We start from the raw sequence: 20,173 nt of genomic DNA on the forward strand, positions 1-20,173 counted from the left end.
TCCTGTGCTGCTCTCCTGCTCCAGGGCTCTGCTCTCCTCACTGAGATGCCCTGTGGATTTTTGCTACCACTCCTGCCCCAGCCCACCTCCACCACCCACTCCTGCAGGGCTGGGGAGAAGCAGAGGAATTGGTTAGGCCTCCCACCCTTGAACAGCAGAGACAGGAGAAGAAGCAAGAGTGTGCAAGAGGAGGCCACACTGAGTGGGTTGGGGAAGGAGAATGCAGCACCCAGAGCTCAGCCCCAGAGAACAAGGGGGCAGTGTCCTGCCTCCAGGCCGTTGAGACTGAGCAAGGTGTGGGGGAGGAGGGGAGGCCAGAGGGCTTGGACAAGGGGCAGGAATGACCCCCACCTGCAGACCAAGCCCAGCGCCCCAATCCCAGAATCGGATTATTTTCATTACATGCAGCTAAATCTGAACGTAAATTAACCAGGGACTCCAGTTTCTGGAGAATGCGACGGTGCCCCGTGATTTTTACCTGCTGGCGGGGCAGGTAAGAAGCAGGTGTTCAAGAGCTCCCTCCACATACCATGGAGACGGGTCCTTGAGCAGGACGTGGACAGGACCCTGTCAGGACACCCCCACCTGCCAGGTCACCAACGGGATGTCCCCGGGCCTCTCAGAGACCAGGCCTGACATTACTTGGGCCCCCAGTGCCCAGCACGGTGCCCAGTGTCCAGTCCACACCCCAGGACTAAAGGAATGACACCACCTCGTCTGGTCCCCTGCTCCAGCACTCCTCTCTCTACCTCTCCTTGCCGCCCCAAATCGCTGCTTCAGTCCTTCAGAAAGGAAGCTCCCCAAAGGGTCTGGGAAATGCCCGCTCTCCTGGCTTCCAGAAGACGTGGGCACGCGGTGTCGCACGTCAGAGGAGCTCATCAAGTATTGGCTGAATTAATGCTCAAGGAAGTCCCTGGAGACATTCAAATGACAGTAATAATAACACAAGGCACATCTACAGACATGCCTCTCCTCAACCCTCTGTGAGGTGGGCAGGCACGTGGCTGGGAGAGCCCTGGGTTTAAATTCTGCCACTTGTGTGCTGTGCAGTCTTGAAGGAGTTGCTTGACTTCTCAGAGCCTCTGTTTCTTCATCTGTAAAATGGGGAGAATAACTGTACTTTCATCATGGGACTTGAGGTGAGATTCAAAAAGAGCAGGTATGTCAGACCCTCAAAGGCTCCCCAGGTGGTCCTAGCATGCAGCCAGGGCTGAGAACTGCCGGTTACAGGGAGAACCAAGACTCCTCATGCCCAGGCCAGGTTTCTTTCCTTTCTATCAGGTGCCAGTTGGGGTGCCAGGTAAGTGGCTAAAGATGGGCTCGTAGGACTCTGCTTCCAGCCGTGGCCTCCTTGTGGCCTGGATGTGGAGGCGGCAGGCGGCCCCTGTGGAGAGCAGCAGGAAAGGGCAGCGCACCTGGGGAGCCCCGAGCCATTAATCAGGCCGCTGGGCACAGTGCCCGGTCTCTGGAATATTCATAAGGCCCCTCCAGCTGTGCCAGGCAATCAGGGTGCTGATCGCTCCCCCATCTGCAGCTTAACATTCCACTCCAGAAAGGAGAGCTGGCGGCTGAATGTTAACTAGGGAAAAACAGGGTCTGGCCTTCACAACAGCAGCCTGAACAAGAGCCGGGGAGACAAATCCGCTCCTTCGGGATCTGCCAGCCACCCAGAACTGCGCCGGTCACCAAGCCCTGGGCAGTGGAGGGAGTTGCGCCTTCAGAAGTAAGCGAGCTGGTTTCAGGGCCAGCTCCTGCCCTGAGCAGCCATCCGCCGTCTCTGCAGCCTCCGTCTCCCCAGCCGCAGGACGGGGCCAGCTCCGCCTCCCACCCAAGAGGACGGGCAAAGACAGTTTGTTGGACGAGGGTGCTGCTCAGAGGCAAGGCGTCGTCATCGCTGTTGTTTGTAGCTGTTGTGCACGTGGCTTCCAACCCTGAGAAACGTTTTTAATCGCAAATATGGACATCCCCAGCAAGCGGGCTCTGGGCGAATCTGAACAAAGGGAGAGGCCCCCTCACCCCCCTCAGAAGGCAGGGCGGCCTCGGGAGGGGTTCGGGGTCCCGGTTAGCGCTGCTCTCATCTCATCTGGCTGCAGCCTCTCAGAGAAGCAAGACAGGAACGGGAAGGACACCGGACAGCTGCCGGAAAATTTCCGAGAAGAACTGCAAAAACAGACGACGGTCTGTGGCCTTCTGGCTGCTCAGGAAAAGTCTGGGGCCCTTCAGTGGAGGGGCAAAAGCGTGCCACGTGAGTGCACAGCTCATCATCAGTGCCTCAGGAGACGATTAGCATTCGCCAAGAAATGGCCAAAATCTTTTCTGTGTTGGTATGGAATGATGTAAGAAACTGTAAGAGATTTCTATCAAACTGAGGGGGAAAACCCCGAGCTAAAATAACATAAGTTTCTGCTTCCTAGAAAAGTGACGGATGTGGAGCAGCTCATCTCTACTGCTGCCCTGTCACGAGGCGTCCTGGACTTGGCATTATTGTCATTGTTAGTTGTCAGCCCTGCCTCCCAGTCGCCCCAGCCCAGCCCGGCCCTCGCCTGCGGGCTCAGCCCTGATCACTGCGGGTGGGACACTGACGGCCTCCACAGGGGCTGCAGGGCAGGGAGCAGGCTGCCCTCACTGCTAAGCCGCCCGTCTTCAGGGCAGGGCCCTGCTCCACAAAGTCTCAGACCCCAGGCTCCTGCCTCAGACCACAGGGACCCCTAGATCACGGGCACCGCCACCTGCCACCACCACCCCTGGCCCTCAGCACAGGTACTTCCATCTTGTTCGCATTTTCTCCAGCGAGCTCATCAGCATGTTACTCTGGGAGAAAACACTTGCAACACACATAAAGGAGAGCAGAATTGAGCTCCAGCACTGGGCGGCACGGCCTCTGAAACTTCAGGGGCTCCCTCTTCACGTCAACAAACTGCTTCTATTGTTTTTTTCTCTAAAGCACGAAATGTTGTGTTCATCTAAAAAAAGTTTAGAAAATATAGCTAAGGAAAAAAGAAGAAAATGAGAGCACTCGTGATTCCAATATTCACAGAGAACCACTTTTAACATTAGATGTATATTCTCCCAGTCTTTTCTAGATGGGTAGATGGATAGATAGATGTTGGTTTTTTTCTTTTGCTTGAGGAAGATTGTTGCTGAGCTAACATCTGTGCCCATCTTCCTCCATTTTTTTTTTAACGTGGGACGACACTGCCACAGCATGGCTTGACGAGTGGTGTTATCTCCATGCCTGGGATCCAAACCTGCGAACCCCAGGCCACTAAAATGGAGCGCACGAATTTAACCACCACACCGCTGGGCCAGCCATGATGGATATTTTTTAATGGGATTAATCATATTTTATCTTTTTTTTCACTTAACAGTATGTCATAACATTTTCTCTCGTTAAATATCCCCCTGCATCGGTGGAGGATCCCCAAGACTTTTTCAGGGACTCTGTTGGGTTAAAACTATGTTCATAATAGTGCTAAGGCATTATTTGCCTTTTCACTCTCATTCTTTCAGGAGCATACAGTGGAGTTTTCCAGAGACTGCGTGACGTGTGATACGGCAACGGGCTGAGTGCAGAACAAGGTTTGCCAAGTCAGACGTCTTCTGTTAATCTGGACCAATTTAAAGAGATTTGCAAAGGTGTAAAACAGTGCCATTCATCTAATGTTTTCTGTTTTGGAAAATATAGTTATTTTTCATAAACGTTTTTTAGGAGAAGATGGAATGGGTTTATTATCGTTATTTTAAGTTAATTAACAAATACATATTTTTGAAATTCCTTCATCTTTATTTTGAATACACTAAATATTGACAGAGATAGCCAATTTAAGCAAAAGCTCCTTGGGGGTCCTCAATAACTTTTAAGAGTGTAAAGTGATTCTGAGGCTGAACAACTGAGAACGAATGCTTGGGTGTTTCCTACTTTGTTCCCCCATTTCTTTATTGATGGACTTGCAAGTTGCTTCCAATTTTCACTATTAGAAATGTGCTGCACAAATCAAGTACTTATATAAAGTGAAAACTTCTTGAAATTAGAGACAACAATAGAAACCAACTGGTAGGCTGAGCCATCACTATCAGTCTATCATTAATCAACTCAAACAAAAGGTATCACAGAATGTGAACAAAGAAAGTTGAAAGGTATGCATACACTGAGTACGTATATATGTGTACAGACACAATGTATATTTTAGAGAGACGGACTTACACTCTGTAAAGAGTACTTTTTCTCCTGCAGTGTTTTTTATGAAGCGTTTACAAAATCTGAGCATACTCTAGACCAGTGCTACTGATGGTATAAAACTCTTTGGTACCATTGCAGAAATTGAGAGGAAGATTTAGAAGCTTTTAAGGAGTTTGAGAGAAAAATTTTATTTCTGTAGGAAATAATAAAAAATTGATGTTTGTAAAAAAAATTGAGTACTAAAAAATGCTGCAAACCCTTTTTCCTAAATATATCCTTGAGAATATTTCTGTGGGATAGATCCTAGAAGCGGAATTGCTGGGCAGGTGGACATGCATCTTTAAACTTTAAGAAATATTGCAAAGTCGCCTTTATCTACCTTTCACCAAGAGTGAGCTGTAAATTCACCAAATGCACCAAGAGTGTATTTGAGTGCCTGCTCTCTCACTCCTTTGGCAATACCAAAGATAATTACTGTTTTGAATCTTTTCCTATTTAGTAGGTTAAAAGAAACATTCTGTCTTCTGTGAATTGCTTATTCATATCCTTTGCCCATTTTCTGAGTTCTTTTTCTTATTGATTTTTCTGGAAACTTTATATTTTCTGGACTTTTGTCTCTTTGCAAATATTGTACTCAATTACGTGGCTTGCTTCTAATTTTGCTCACGTGTCTCATTGTAGTACGGAAACTTTACCTTTTTAAAAAATTTATTCTAATCTATTAGTTGTTTCCTTTACGGCTTGGAGGATTCTCGTCCTGCTTAGGAAGGCTTTCCCCATCACATGATTTTTAAAATGCTCTCCGTCTTCCTCTAATACATTTGTAGCTTTCCTTTCCTTTTCTTTTTCTTCTTTTTTTAATGTTTAGATCTTTAACCCACGGGGAATTAATTTCGTTGCAGTGCGAGGTGCTGATTGTTGACCCTTGTACGCCATCAGTGGCGTCTGGCAGGGTGCCAGCAATGGGCTCGAGCCCCAGTAAGCACCGGCCCACACGTGCTGGGGACCCGCAGGTCTGCTATGGCAGGAGCTTGGCCGGTCCCTGAGGTAGACAGATATCTGAGCCCATCTGGTTTGGGAAGGGAAGCAAGCTACATTTCAGAATCCTTCTGAGTGTGTTACAGTTGTGGTGGGCATCTGCAACGTGAGCAAGCAGAGCTGACGACTTACCTAAGAAAATGCCAAAACACCCTTAACATGCTGTGTGGTTCACCAGGAGCTTTTATGTCCATTACCTGACTCGATACCAACATCACAGATGCAGGGAGAGGAGAATTTAGGATGCCCATTTTACCGTCACAGGAGAATAAGGTGCAAGGAGGTTAAATGACATGCCTGAGGTCACACAGCCAGCAAGTGGCAGAGCCCAACTAGAACCCAGACCTCCTGCCACCAAGTCCATGGCTCCCCTCTCTGTGCCTCAGGCTCTGTCCTCAGTGTCTGTGCAGCTGCCCCCTTCAGTGGAAGGGAGGATCTGGCCTAGCCTTTCCCAAATTTGTGCTCCCTCATTGTGGGTAGGAGAGACTGGAAAAATCCATCCTCCACCACTAGCTGACAGTGGATTTCAGGAACCACGGCTTCCTGCTGCACGCGCCTCCTCCTTCCCCTGAGGGGCTTGGCGGACACTGGGAGTGGAGATGAGTCAGGCCGGGAAGGGAGAGCTCAGCCATAAACAAGCGGGACTGACAGCGAGCACTTTCCCTGAGGCGCGTGACCTCCCAGGGGCCTCGGGGACTCTGCCTGAATGGCAGAGCTTCAAAATTTCATGATCCAGGCTTGGCAGATTTAATTTGCTATATTCACGGAGGCAGCCACAGAGGGGGAAACCTTTAGACAGGAGGTGGGGGATGAGGGAGAAGGTAGATTATTTCCAGCCTCTCAGTGGAGAGCTCACATGGTTTTTTAATGCGTGTCATTTTTGCACATGCCCAATGTGTCTATGGCTGGGTGCTCATCCCTTCCAGCTCCCAACCAAAAGGACATCCAGGACTGAGAACTGTAGCGCTGAACCGGCCTTGGAGATCAGGCGTCCCAATTCCTCGGGTTAAGGAACCACATGTCCCCCGAGGGAAGGGACTTGTCCAAATGCACACTTTTGGGGAGTTCTGGAAACAGATCTCGGGTCTCCTGTATCCCGGCCTGCACTTGTTCTGGTGAATCTCAGGAAAACCGTAGAGAAGGCACAGCCACTGACACAGGATGAGGAAGTAAAAGACGGGGGAAGGGGCAGAAATAAGGGCAAGAGTCCCAACAGTGAGGTTCTCCCCGCCCTGGGGCTGCAGCCCTGGCGAGGGACGTGCAAGGCGCCTACCTGCTCCAGGGGGATGACGAGAAAGGAGCCTCCTCCCGCGCTCTCCGTGACGATGGCCAGGAAGCGGGCGTTGACAGCACAGAAGTGGTTATCATGCACATTCTTGGTGATGGGGATCCCGTCGAAGCAGTGCTCCCGGTTGGCCACTTTCCCATAGACGTTCCGGAACTTGGAGCTGCGGTATTGCGGACGCCAGGACATCTGTGAGGGGCCAGGAGGGACAAGGGTCAGGCTGGTCACTGCTTCCTGAAGGGGCTGGGCTGGAGACTGGGGAGGGGACGCTGCTCCCCAGGGATGCAGGAGGAGAGCGAGCCCTGGTGACCCCGCTCAGGGCGCAGGGAGAGGACAAGGAGCCTCCAAGAATTGCATGCCCGGTCCTGCGCTGGAGGACATGCTCTTTCAATAAAGTCCTACAGGGGCAAAGAGTGGCATGAGTGCATTCACACATTTCCTGCTGTTGGTCCACACTCCCATCCCACTTTCCAGAAAGGATGCCGGGTCCTTTCCCTTCCAAGGGAGGTACCACCTGATAGAGCAGACCATCCACCCAACAACATGTATGGGCTGCCTCCTGCGTGCAAGAAACTGCTCAATTCAGTAGGGAGGCAGAGGGAGGAGCTGGGTGTTCACAGATGGAGAGAACACTGCTGATGACCAGGGGACAGGGGAAGAAGATGTGCTCCTCTACGTGCAAGGAGGCAAAAGACCACCCATTGTCATACCCTCCTCTGGTTCTCTCTAGGACTTCTAATCCACAAGTGCACCCTCAGAAACCTCTTAGTCCTATATATCATCATCATCACTAGGCACAGAGAGGGTAAGTGACTTGTCCAAGGCCACACAGCTAAGGAGTGGGGCCATGAACACAGGTCTCCTGACTGGAAATCTGAGACTTTTTCCTATGCCAGACTACCCTTTGTAGCCAGGTTTCTCAGTGTGTGGCCCACAGATCACCTGTATCAAAATCGTCTGGGGTGGAAGAGGTTTCTGAGCCTCCCACATCACTTGTTAGAAATGCTGATTCCTGGGTCCCAATCCAGACCTCCTGAATCCAATATTTGGGGATGGGGCCCAGAAATTAGCACTTAATCCAGCTTCTCCCCTCCACTCTCAGGGGGACAGAAGCACACGGAAGTTTGGGAGCCCCTGTTCTAGCGAATGGAATGAGTGGTCCCCTCCCCAACCCTCCCCACCCACCATCAGTGACTCAGGCTCAAACTAACCAACCAACCAGCTCCTACCACACGCCTGTCCCATGCTATGCACAGCAGAGAACATGGGTGTGCACGAGGGGGTGGGGGACAATGGATGGGCCGCCCACAATGGAGTCCAGCGTCGCTGTAAGGTGGCACCTTCCTATGGGGAAGCCCCAAAGATGGGCAGCATGACACATGGAGCCCCACAGGTGTTATCCCGGCAGACACGTAACCAAGTGCAACGAGCCACACGCATGTCCCCAGCCAGGGGCGTGGCATACAGCAGGCGCTCAATAAGTGCTCTGTAAAACGAACATGCTTCTGACCCAACTTCACCATCATCTATGGTCTCTCCTTCCTGCCAAATCTCCTGAGGTGCCTTGAGTCTCCCACCCCATCTCAGGGCAGAAAGGGACAAGCTCATTTCTTCACATGAAATTTCCGAGGGGAAGAAAACAAAAGGAGCCACCACCACACAGAATCAGGAAACCCACGGAAGGAATTTGACTGAAAACAAAACTTTGCATTTGATTTAAATAAAGCCGGGAGCTCAGCTACAAAGGCCTTTCTTGAAGGAACAAGTTCAGCTCCAATGAGGAGAATCCCAGGGAAGCCTCCTCACCTTCAGGCAACCCCTCTTCCCCAGCTCTCTGGGCCCCCCACCCCGAGCCCTTCTCCTCTCCCCCAGGTCACTCTCCACTCCTCCCTACGCCCCATCCCCTGCCCACACTGTACCCCATTCCCGCCTGCCTTCTGCTCTCTCTGCCAAGTTCTGCCCAAGGCTGTTCAGGACAAAGTCTGCTGGAGAGGCCGGCTCACCGGCTGGCCGGGAGCCTGGCTGGTCACTCCTGGCTGTGTGACCCCAGGCAAGCCCCTTCCGCCCTGGTTTCTGACTCCTCATCTGGATTACATTATCGATCCCCAGAGTGGAGTTCTGGGGGCGTCATTCACGGTTCCTTTACGTGGTACAGAGATGAAGTTTTAAATTTTAGTAGTTAGTGTTTATTTTACTTTGCATCTGAAAAAATATAACTTGCATGCAAAATCCATCATTTCACGGATATTATTGCTAATAAGGCTAAGTTAAAAAATAAAGAATCAATTCAAAGAAAAATACAGCATGAAAAATATAGTATAGGTGGTTCATGGGCCTGGCAAAAATTCAATCTGATACAGGAGTGCTGGGAATCGCTCTGTCTCTTCCAGAACATTTTAGAACATTCTAGAAGATTCTAGATCTCACAGTTCCCACAGAAGAGAAAGGAGGTGGCACACTTGCTCATTCCAACCTGTTGTTCCTTGCTGGCCTGGAATGCCTTTGCCCCCCTCCTCTGCCCAGCCCAACCTCAGCCTTCAGGGCTGGACTCAACTCTGCCGGCACAGTGCGCGGCGACCTCCTCAGAACCGGAGATCCAGCACCTCCCCCTCGGCTCCTGGTCTAGACCTTTTCAGAGGCTCTCTCTTCCCGAAGGCAGGTCTCAGCTCTGTGAAGGCAGGCAGTGACCCCAGGACCTCTGAGCAGGACTGAAGACTGGTCTGTGATCTTCCTGGGCACCTCAGATGGGTCCCAGATGCCGTGGGGAGCCCTGCTGGGCACCCAGTCCTGTGACAGGCCAGCCCCTCCTTGGAGGGAGCCCAGCCTGGTGGGAGACAGACGGGAGCAGTTCAGCCTCCAGCAGAACACAAGGCCCAGGGAGCCGCTTCCTAGCCCACGTCCGTGAGCAGGATCTCAATTTCTCTCCACCCCCAGCACAGCCCGTGGCTGGGTACCTGGGAGGGGCTGAACAAGGCCTGTTGATAATGGCCCAGCTTTGTGCTCTTCCCAGGTGCAGACTTCACTGCAGGGTCTCAGGGCGGCTGTGAGGGGAAGGGTAATAAGAACTGGACTGGGAGCCACGCAGACCTAGACGCCAGTGCTGCTTCTGCTGCTGCCTAGCTGTGTGACTTGGGCAATCTGCCTGACCTCTCTGTGCCACCTCCATCTGCTCTTATACAAAGGAAGCTAATAATCCCCACTACCTCCAAGTGTGCGGAGGAGTCAGTCCCAAGCTGCCAAGATGTGCACAGCACGGCCTGGCCCCTCTCGGGACGCTCACTTAACAGAGCAGAATACGAGGCAGGAGAGGAAGGGCTGGGCTCTGTGCTGCCCACCCCCAGTCCATGTGGAACCCTCCAAAGCCCTGCAGGCTGAGAGGAGGGGCCTGGGTCCAACATGGCTGAGGGATTGACACGGGCCTCCTGGGAAACGTGCTGTCCCAGAGCTCCGAGACATCTGTGTGAGCTGGCCCGGCTGGCTCTCCGCTGCCCTCCACACAGTACCCATGTTGCCTGGGAGGAGCCAGCGACCCCTGGCTGTTTTCCCATCTGACCTCGCCTCTTCCTCCTCTCCCTCCTTCCTCCTTTTGCTCTTTCGGCCCTTTCTCCCTCTCTCCGTCCTCTCCCCAGCTCCCCAGTCCTAGGGGAGCAGACATAGCAAAGAGGCCCTGGTGGCTGAGGCTCCTGGCGGGCACCCTGGCAGCCTTCTTGCACACAGTCCGGTGGCCCCTCGCAGCCCATCTGGCTTTCCCGAGCTGGATGCTACGTCCTGGAGGACCAGGGCCTGCACTCAGCAGGCACGTTCTTCCCGTGAGCGTGGAAGTGGGGCTTCCCGGCAGGGCCTAGGATGATATAGTCCTCTCTCTTGGGAAAAACGGAGAATGTCGTCCCAAAACCTTTGTTCTCAGCATCCAGGGCACTGGCCTCTCCCCATTGGCTGGTAGTCCGGGGCTGGGTCCCGATAGAGACTCTCTTGCTGGGCCTTTGGAAAGACTGGGGGAGGGAGGCCAGGGGGCCCTTGATGAGCTGTGGTTCCTCGTCACTGGGCCTGCAGCTTCACCCCACACGAACCCCCAGCAAGCCTGCAGGGCCGAGCGCTGAACCGGGAGTCTGCGTCCTGGGCTTCCACACCCGCTCGGACTCCTACTAACCTTGGGGAAGACACTTCGTCTCCCTGAGGTGCTCCATCTCTAAAATGAGATCCATAATTTCTGACTTTATGTGGTTGTTTTAAGAATCAAATGAGATTACACAGGCGCAAGGCCCTATTCAAGATAAAATATCACTGCTGTTCCCGTGGGCCCAGCCTAATGAGAGGCGCCCTGGAAAACACCAGACGCAGACCCTGCTTTCGAGTCTCTTACAGGCCACTGCAGGGAATGAAACCGATGCCTGAGAAGTTTACGGGAATCAGACAGAGGCTTGGTGGCAAGCAGACTATAGAGAGAGTGAGTGCTACAGGAATGAGAGGTCAGGGAAGCGGGCGGATCAGGGCGGGCTTCATGGAGGAGGGGGCCATGAACTGAGACAGCACCAGGCACTGGGCACACATGGTTAGTCTCATAACCCCCAAGAAGGTTGGACCATCCTTGTTGTACAGGGTGGGAAACAGACTCAGCCCAAGTTCAGACAGTTAGCAAGCCCAGGGTTGACTTGAACCTGTCGTGACTCTGCAGTCCATATTGTGTTCCTTCCAACTGTTTTTTTTTGTCTTTTTGGTGAGGAAGATTGGCCCTGAGCTAACATCTATTCCAATCTTCCTCTATTTTGTATGTGGGATGCCACCACAGCGTGGCTTGATGAGTGGTGTACAGGTTCGTGCCTGGGATCGGAACCCACAAACCCCGGGCCGCCAAAGTGGAGTGCACAAACTTAACCACTATGCTACCAGGCCAGCCCCTTCTCCAACTTTTTATTATGAAATATTTTAACATATAAAAATAGTTGGGAGAATGGTACAATCATCACCCACCACCTAGGTTAATTATCATTAACATTTTACCATATTTCTTTTTCTGTGTGCATGTGTGTGTGTAGCTACTTATTTCTTTTCTTTCTTTTGTGCAATCATTTGAAAGGAAGTTGCAAACATCATGACTCCTGCCCTCATTACATCAGCACGCATTTCCCACAAAGGAAGCCAATTTCCTATGTTAGGACAGCACCATGATCGCACCTAAGAAAATTCACAATTCCTTGATACCATCCAATACCCAGCCCATACTCAAAATTCTCCAAAATGCCTTTTACAGCTATTCCATATTTTGAACTAGGATTGGGAGCCACGTTGCTCCCAAGTGTTTTCATTTGGTTGTGACACCTCTTGTGCCTCCTTTAAATCCAGAACACTCCCTTCACCTTTTTTTTTTTTAGTGACATTGATCTTTTGAAGACATCAAGTCCGTTCTCTTAAATGTTCCAGTGATTTGTCTCACGTTGCTCTGTGACATCTTCTAAGTCATTCCTGTATCCCCTGTAACCCTGAGGAGTCAGGTGTAAAGCCTTGGTTTGATTCGGGTTAAGGATGCCCCTGTTACTATTCGCTTGGCTTTGGTGGGGGTGAGGATAGAGAGGAGAGGGCAGAGCATGTGAGCATGCGCCTGCTCTCGGTGGCGGCAGTGAGGGGCCCAGCTGGCCAGTGCTGAGGGTTTGTTCTGGAGGTTGGTGCACAGAAGCCTGGAAGGCTCGGGAGGCTAGATCAGGCACAGGCGCACAGTGTGGGCCAAAGCAGGGCGTCTGCAGGCCCTGGAGGTCTGACCTTTCCGCCCGAGGTTACTAAGAGGCTGACTTCAGTCTGAGGTCACACACTTGGGGGCGCGGGCAGGAAGCAGAAAAGACTCCTCCCTATGCCGCCCGGGGGAGGAGGCCACACCGAGGCTGGCACTGGAGGAGCTGCCCAGGCCTCAAGGGAAGTCAGAGTGGGCAGCCAAGAGGGGACCTGAAAATGTGGCCCTTTGCCCTTTGCCCCTCACCCCCACGGCCAGCCTAGATCCTGGTGGATTTCCCACCAGCTAGTTCTACTGAGGGGAGGACACTCTCTCTCTCTCTGAACCTTTCAAGAGCAATGAGCACAAGATTGAGACACATTTGAGCTCCCCCAAAGGAAGGACTTTCTTAATGGTTAGAGCTGCCTGAGATGGAAAAAGAAGCTGCCTTGACAGATAATGAGCTTCCCAACACTGGAGGCGTTCAAGATTTCAGTGAGTGACCTCTGGTCAAGGGCAACAGGGAAGAAAGGATGGGACTAGATGGGCTCCCAGCCCCCAGATAAGAGAGTTCCTCTACTTTATTAAAGACACCTTGTTGCAACAGAGAGGAGCGTTGGGGTGGGAGCGTACCAGCAGCCATCCCAGGTCTGCCACCCTGGCCAGGGACCTTGCTTCTCTGTAAAACAGGGATCATAATGCCTCCCACTCCCACTGGGTAGCAGTGACCCTGAAAGACAAGGGCTCCGGTGACAAGTGCCATCTCCCCCTAGGGCATCCCACAGAGGAGATTATGCTTTGCCACTTGCTTCCAGCTTTAGGTATTGTATGTTTTCTCTCTTTGGTTACCGGATTGTAAGTTATCAGATCATCCAACTCCTTCTGGCCCTGCACAGCCCCACCGCCCTGCACAGCCCCACGGGCCCAGGCCGGGTCCAGGTTCCTGTCTGGCAGGAGCCTCTGAGTGGCTCTGCCTGAGTACTCTGTCAGGTCGGCAGGAGGGCAAGAGCCAAGGTCAGGTTCATGCCCGCTTCCCTGGACGCCAGGCTGGTCTCCCTCAGAGCTCGCCCAGGGCTGTGACTCAGCCTGCTGAGATGCTGAGGTCCATTTTCAGGGGGATGCTCCAGCCCTGCCCAAAGGATGCGGTCTGTCCCCTGCCTCCCCCCATTAGTGCTTCTGGGTCAAAGCTCTTCATCTCCATTGTGTGTTCTTCTCATCATGCAGCCCCATCTCCTTGGGCTCCTTGTCACCAGGACACAAGGCCTCTGAATTCAGCACAGCTCTCAGGCTGGGGCTGAGAGAGTCTCTGTGGCCGACAGCACAGAATCGGTAAGGGGACCAGTGGCTGTGGAACTGTCCCTAAAAGCCCACCCACAGCCACAGCTGTGACCCTCTGCAGACACCACCTCATTCACCAACCCCCCAGCTGACCAGTGGGCGGAGCTGGGCAGACACTATAATCCCATTGAAAATATAGCCTATATATACGACTAATTTGAGGCTCAGAGGGGTTAAGAAACTAGCCCAAAGTCACAAGCTGTAAAAGCGGCAGAGCAAGACTTCAGCCAAGAACTTCTGACTCCTGATCTACTGTTTATTCCAATCTAATACACATCTTCTCCTCCTCTGGGCTCTCTACTCAAACTCTTACCCTCCACCCTTGCTCCATATACTGAAGGGCACTACACAGAAGTGTAAAGAAACTCTATAGTAGTCAGGGTTTTTAGAGTCAGAAAGAATCCAAAGGTTTCTATCTTGCCTCTGCCATTTGTTAGCTGTGTGACTTTAGACTAGTTACTCAACCTTTCTGAGCATCAGTTTCTTTACTTGTAAAATGGGAACAGTGTCCGTTGCCCAGCTCACTGGATGCAATGAAGTGACCAAATGCAAAGTGCCTGGCAAGGTGTCTGGCCCAGGGTGGGTACCACCCACTAGCTCCACCCTCTCCCCTTCTCCTGCAAGGGAGAGGCTCTGACCTGAATTAAGTATTTACTTGGGGAGGCCAGGCTCTGCCAGGAGGAGGAGGGGGCCGGCTGGGCTGGGCCAAGGGTCAGGAGGAGGGAGGGCAGGCTCTGGCCTCCAGATGTGCCCAGCTGCTGGCCCGCTCCCTGGCGGCGTCTCCCCAGGCCCAGGGCCAACCTGGTTTCCCTCGAGATGGGAGGGTCCGGAATGAAGAGTATTCATTTCACAGCTGAATGGCCCTTATAGACTCTTAAGAAATGGAGGCTGGCTTTTTGCTCCTCTGAGATAATCACTACGTACACTCCACATGGAAGCAAATTGTATCCTGTCCTCGGGTCCCGAGAATGATTTATTGCGGCCAGCAGGCACAGTTTCTAGACGATGATGGCTAAAATTCAGTCCTTTAACTGGAATGGAAAAACGTACCAGGGCAGTTTTTCTCTTGTCTCCAGCTCAGGTGAGGGGGCAGCTCAGGGCAATATACTTGGGGGAGAGCTGTCAGCTGAGGGAGCCCAGGAGCCCCCGGGATCTGCCCTGGCGACTGCTGGGCACTCGTTCCCAGGCGGCTGCCCATCCGGATCTGTGGCAGAACCTCTCTTTGTCCCACTGCTGTCGGAGAAGGGCTGGCGTTTTCACTCTGGTTTGGGTCACTAGCTGTGTGACACGGGACAAGCCACCTTCCCTCTCCAGGCTCAGTGTCCTCTTGGGTGAAATGTGGGTATCAACCGCACCTGCATCCTGGAATCCCTCTGAAGATGGGAGAGGAGAACCCGGGGGAGGGGCTTTGCAAATGGTGTGCGGCTCTCAGGACGGCAGATATACTCTCGACATCTCCGTCGCATTCGCCTCCGACATTCTGGGTCCCTGAGCGACAGCCGGTCACTTGTTCCTCCCGCATCTCTGAGCCAGTTCTGCTTTCCCGAGCCCAGGGCTGGGCACACAGGAGGAACAGTGCATGATCCCAAACTGGAGGGAGCAGCAGTGAATCTGCCGCAGCCCGAGAAGCTCCAGGGCCAGGCGGTAACTACGGAGATGGACGCTAATCTTCAGTTTCCTCCTCTGTAAAATGAAAGGCTATGATCTTACCTTTTTAGTAATAAATATTACTCAGAATTCCAAAGGTAAAATGAGCAAAGTCAGAGCTATTTGCGTTCAAGTCTAGCAGGAAGCTGGCAGCACCTTCAAGCCATGGTCCTGGGACTGCCCTGTGGAACCCGGGGCCCACACGGAACCCAATTTGAGAACCTCTGGTGTGAGGAAAGATGCCAGAAACCTGCCTTCCAGCTGGCTCAGCCACTAACTCGCTGGGGACCCTCAGGCAGATCCTGGCTCTTCCCCCACAGGCGTTTGGGCCATCACCCTACCCTCCAGCTCTGCCATTGCATGGTCTTCCTGGTTCTCACTGGCTTCCAGAACTCTGAGGAGAACCCCAGCATGAAGAAGCCACATACCTTCTGTCTGAGTTCTCCGCACCCTACGCCACGGCCAGTTTTCGCAGGGGCGCAGGGCGGAGGAGGCTGCCTCACTGACCCCGTCCCACTTTCAGGCCAAGAGCTCGCAGGGTCAGGAGAGCGGACTCTGTGGCCAGTGACCCGTGTGCCAGTCCTGCTCCACTTCCCCCAGGCCGACCTCCCTGAGACTCAGTTCGCTGTATCCATAGCATGACCTCCTCGCGAGGGTGCCATCCCCCTTCTTGGAATGCTTCTTTTCTCACTTCCTGCAGGTCTTTGCTCAAAAGCGACCTCTCAGTGAGACCTTCCCTGAGCATGTCATTATCAACACGCGACATATTTCACTACTCTGGTCATGCCCTCCTCCCCCAGAACGTCAGCTCCAGGAGGGCAGGGCTTCCTGTCTCTTCTGCTTCCTGCTGTATTAGCAAGGCCTACCAACAGTATTTGGTGCGTGGTAAATGCTAGAAGAACGTACCTGCCATGGGTCTAGGGCAGTGGTGTGCTGGTGAGTGGTTAACAACCAGCTCTCTGAGGCAGACGGGAGCCCTGATACAGTGTTGGCCAATTTCCATGGTGTAAGTACTCTCACCACGGCTATTTCAAGGTCCCCATGTGGCATCACTGCATGTGTCGTTGGGCTAGAGTTAAACTGCAATGGAAATAAGATGACAGGAAAAGAGGTAGGTGCCACTGAGATAGACAGCGAATGGAAGATCACATGAACTGTATGGTTTTTACGACTTCCCCCAGGACAGCATCTCTCAGACCCCTGGTCTGGTGATCCCCTAACCTGGCTATGCATCGGAGTCGACTGAGGAGCATGTTAGGAAGGCACTATCTGTAGACACTAGTGTCAGAGAATATCTGCTCTAGCCGATCCACCTAAGAACAGGCCAAAGCTGGACCGTCCCACACGGCAGCTACCAGCCACATGCCAGTGTTTACATTCAGAGTCACTGAAGTTAAACCAGATTAAAAATTCGGCTCCTCAGACTAAGCGTTACATTTTGAGGGCTCACTAGCCACATGTGACTAGTGGCTACCATATTGAACAGCACAGATTACAGAGCATTTCCATCACTGCAAACAATTCTATTGGACAGCACTGGTAGAATATTAATTAGCCCCCCAAAGGTCACATCCTAGAAGAAAGAACCAAACTGAACCTCCACACCTGGGAGTTCCTGGCTGGGATGCACAGGGACCAAGGAAAGCCATGACCTGGAGTCACCCCAGTGACTTTCTCTCCATCCCCCGCAAATGTGGACTGCCCGGGTTCCAGGGCAGCTCTCCTAAGAACCCTCAGAGCCTCTCGGGCGGGCCCTCAGTCTTCTCAACCACGAAATGGAGATTCCTCCCCTCCACCGAGCTCTGTTCGGCCTCCCTTACACTATCAAGCAGCAGATCAAAGTCAAGTGGGAATGAACAAGGCTGGGATGGCGCCTTCTCAACAGTCTGCTGAAGGGAGGGTAAGATCCAGCCTGTGTGGATGCTGCACTCTGCCCATCCCCCAACACAAGTCCAGCCAGACACGGAGTCTGTTCCTGGAGCAGCCTCTGCCCTGAATCCCCGCTGCCTTTCCCGCTCTGCTGAGAGCACCGGACATGTGAAGAGAAGGCTGCCGGCCTCCTCTGCTCCACGCTCTTCCGGAGAGCTTGCCACCTCCCCCTGAGATGGCCCCTGAGCTGGGAAGTGTTTCCTGAAGCCCCCAGATTCTGTCCTGTGATCCCCTTTTCCTGGCTCATCACACTAATAACAACAGCCAACATTTATCGAGTGCTCACTGTGAGCCAAGAATTTTACATTCATTATATCCTGTAATCCTTATGACAACCCCAAGGACCACCATTATTCCCATTTACAGATGCAAATGGGCTTGCCCAACATCTCTTAAGTGGGCGAGCTGGGATCTGAGCTCAGACCTGACACCAGGTCCTCAGCCACGCTGGATGTTATGAGGGCAGGGACTGAGTCTCACTCTGACTTATTTTTCCAGGACTTACCACTGGGCTGAGTAAATGTTTACTGAATACACGAATGAGTGAAGGAACAGGACAGGGATAAGGAAGCGTGACCCTGACTCTTCCTCTCAAAGCCTCTAAAAGCCCCTGTGGTACTCCCAGATATAAACCTCGTCCATCCGCTTATCTGCAGGACCAGATCCCAACTTGTAAGATGCGGCCTGGGCAGAAAGCCGGGAGAAGGAAATGTCTGCCTCCCTATGGGCCTGACTTTTCCTACATGTAGTCTTGAAACAAAAAGGCTTTCACAGAACCATACCCTGCCGGATCTGAAAAGGACCCTTGGGTCCACTAAAATCCAGCCTCTCATTTCACAGACTGAGGGCCAGAGAGGGGAAGTGACTTGTCTAAGGTCACACAGCAAGGTCACCTGATGACCAGTCCCCATTGCAAGCCTCCTTTCCGGGAGGTGGTGGGACATGGTGCTGCCACCTCTTCCCTGAGGCCAACCCAGAGTGGAGTGTCTGAGGCAGGGAGGCCCCATCCTGGGAAGCACCCACCCCCCACGGGGGTTCTGAGTTCTGTGTTTCTCTGCACAGTGCAGCAGGGGCGGTGGAACTCAAAGCACAGGCCCAACAGATGGTTTCTATTTGCAGCCACCGAGCCTGGTCTGTGCCAGACTCCTGACCTATTTTGAGGAACTGAGGGCCCCACTGGCTCAGGGATGGCCTCCCACTCGTACCCCTTAACCCACAGTTTGGCAGGAAATCAGATGGGTGGTTCAAGGCCAGTGGAGATGGGGTGTGGAGGAGGAAAACCTTTGAAAATGAGGCTAGGGTGGGTATCTGCAAGCCTGAACTCTAGAGAAGAGATCCTCAGAGTGTGAGGCCCCGGCAACCTGGAGGATTTGTGGAAATTCAGGTTCCTGGGCCCCACCTCTGCCAGCAGGATCGCACCCTCTGGGAGCGGGCTGGGGAATCTGCATTTGAACCAAGCTCCCAGGTGATAACCAAGAACACTGGTTAGAAATGCAGAATCGCAGGCCCACCAGGGACTGAAGCAGAATCTACCATTGGAGAAGATCCCAGGTGATTCGCAGGAGTGTTAAAGCTGGGGAGCAGGGCCGGTCTTCAGCACTTCTCAAACTTGAGCTTGCATCCGAACCACCTGGGGGCTTGTGAAAACCCAGATGGCTGCCCACACCCTGGGTTTCTGACTCAGGAAGTCTGGGGCAGGGCCCAAAAATGAGCATTTCTAACGAGTTGCCAGGTGATGCTGAAGCTACTTAAGTCCCTGAGCTGTAATGCAAGCAGCATTGTGTCCTCTGAAGCCCTAGCTCATGACCTTTCATAAGTCGCTGGCCTCTCTGAATTTGTTTCTCCATCTGTACAATGGATATAATTCATAGCTTTTTCCTAGAACAGCTGTGAGGCTCCAATGAAATAAAGGGTGTGAAAGTGCTTTGTGGACTGCTATAAGACACTATTATGAAAATCAAGTTGTACCTTAACAAGTCTTTGAGGTGCTCTCATTTGCCTGTCACAGCCACCCTGCTGTACAGTGAGGTCAGTCAAAGAGCCAGGCCTCATGCGTTCCTCGAGGGCCTTCTGCATTCCTGGACTGCCGAGCACAAGACCGGCTGTGCGGCAAGTGCTCCACAAGGGCTGTGGGAATGCAACCCGGGATTTCTCATCTCAGCTCCATTCTCTTTCCACTGCGGCCTCTACTCCTCACACTCTCCTTTGTGGCCCCCCGGCCTCTTGGTAGGACAGGCCAAGCAACTTTTTTAAAAAAAGATTGTTTGATAGCCGAGGCTAAGGCTGAGCTGGCAGATGCCGGGCACCCCCAGGGCCCCTCAGCTGTGAAATACCCGCCTGACTCCGGGGATGACTGGGCACCCCGTCTTCAGAGCGCCCGGCCCAGGCCCCGGCACACGGCGGGCGTGCCCTCGATGCAGGGGTCCTCCAGCTCTGCCTTACTGTGCAGGCATCCCCAAGCCAGGGCTGTTTGGGGTTCACGTGTTTATAGTCAGATCGAGCTCGGGCTGACGCTGCTCCCCGTCTACTAACGCTCCTAAAACAACGTGTTGCGTATGCCTGCTGGGCACGAGGGAACACAGCTGCCCGTGGGGTGGAGTCCCATGGGCTTCCCCCCAGCCCTGCAGAGGGACCCTACACGTTGGTTCCGGTAGCCAGGGAACCCTCAGACCACCTGCCTTACAGATCAAGAGCTTGGCTCCCTGTCACCTGGCACTGCAGGAAAAGATGGGCTGATAAGCTGTCCCTGGGGGAACGTGGTAAGCGGCTCGGGCCTTCCTCTTCCCAAGAGACAATTTCTCTAAACGGCCACCAGGGACGGCAGGGAGGAGAAGCATGGCCTGTGCGCTGGTGTAGTGTCTCTGTCAGAGACCAGAGGAAGCCGGCCCATCCCTCAGAGCCCCGGCTGAGAAAGGGAAGGAGGAAAATCCTTACATTACCGTGATCATCTGGGGTATAAGAGAGTGCGGTCATCGACCTGCCCACAGAAATAAACTCCTTGCATTGCTTACCCTCCACTGCCCCCAAGAGATGTGTGTGTGTGTGTGTGTGT

General features: G+C 52.9%; 1 protein-coding gene across 1 annotated transcript in view; it reads right to left on the bottom strand.

Moving 5' to 3' along the window:
- The window catches only part of LOC124233130 (coronin-2B), a 94,685-nt gene that overhangs the window by 61,551 nt on the left and 12,961 nt on the right, over positions 1-20,173 (bottom strand). Inside the window, exon 2 of the mRNA XM_046650261.1 lies at positions 6,492-6,692. Within this exon, the coding sequence (XP_046506217.1) occupies positions 6,492-6,692 (201 nt within the window). The remainder of the gene's footprint in view (positions 1-6,491; positions 6,693-20,173) is intronic.

Source organism: Equus quagga, unplaced genomic scaffold (assembly GCF_021613505.1).
Source record: "Equus quagga isolate Etosha38 unplaced genomic scaffold, UCLA_HA_Equagga_1.0 153_RagTag, whole genome shotgun sequence".
Classification (NCBI taxonomy): Eukaryota; Metazoa; Chordata; class Mammalia; order Perissodactyla; family Equidae; genus Equus; species Equus quagga.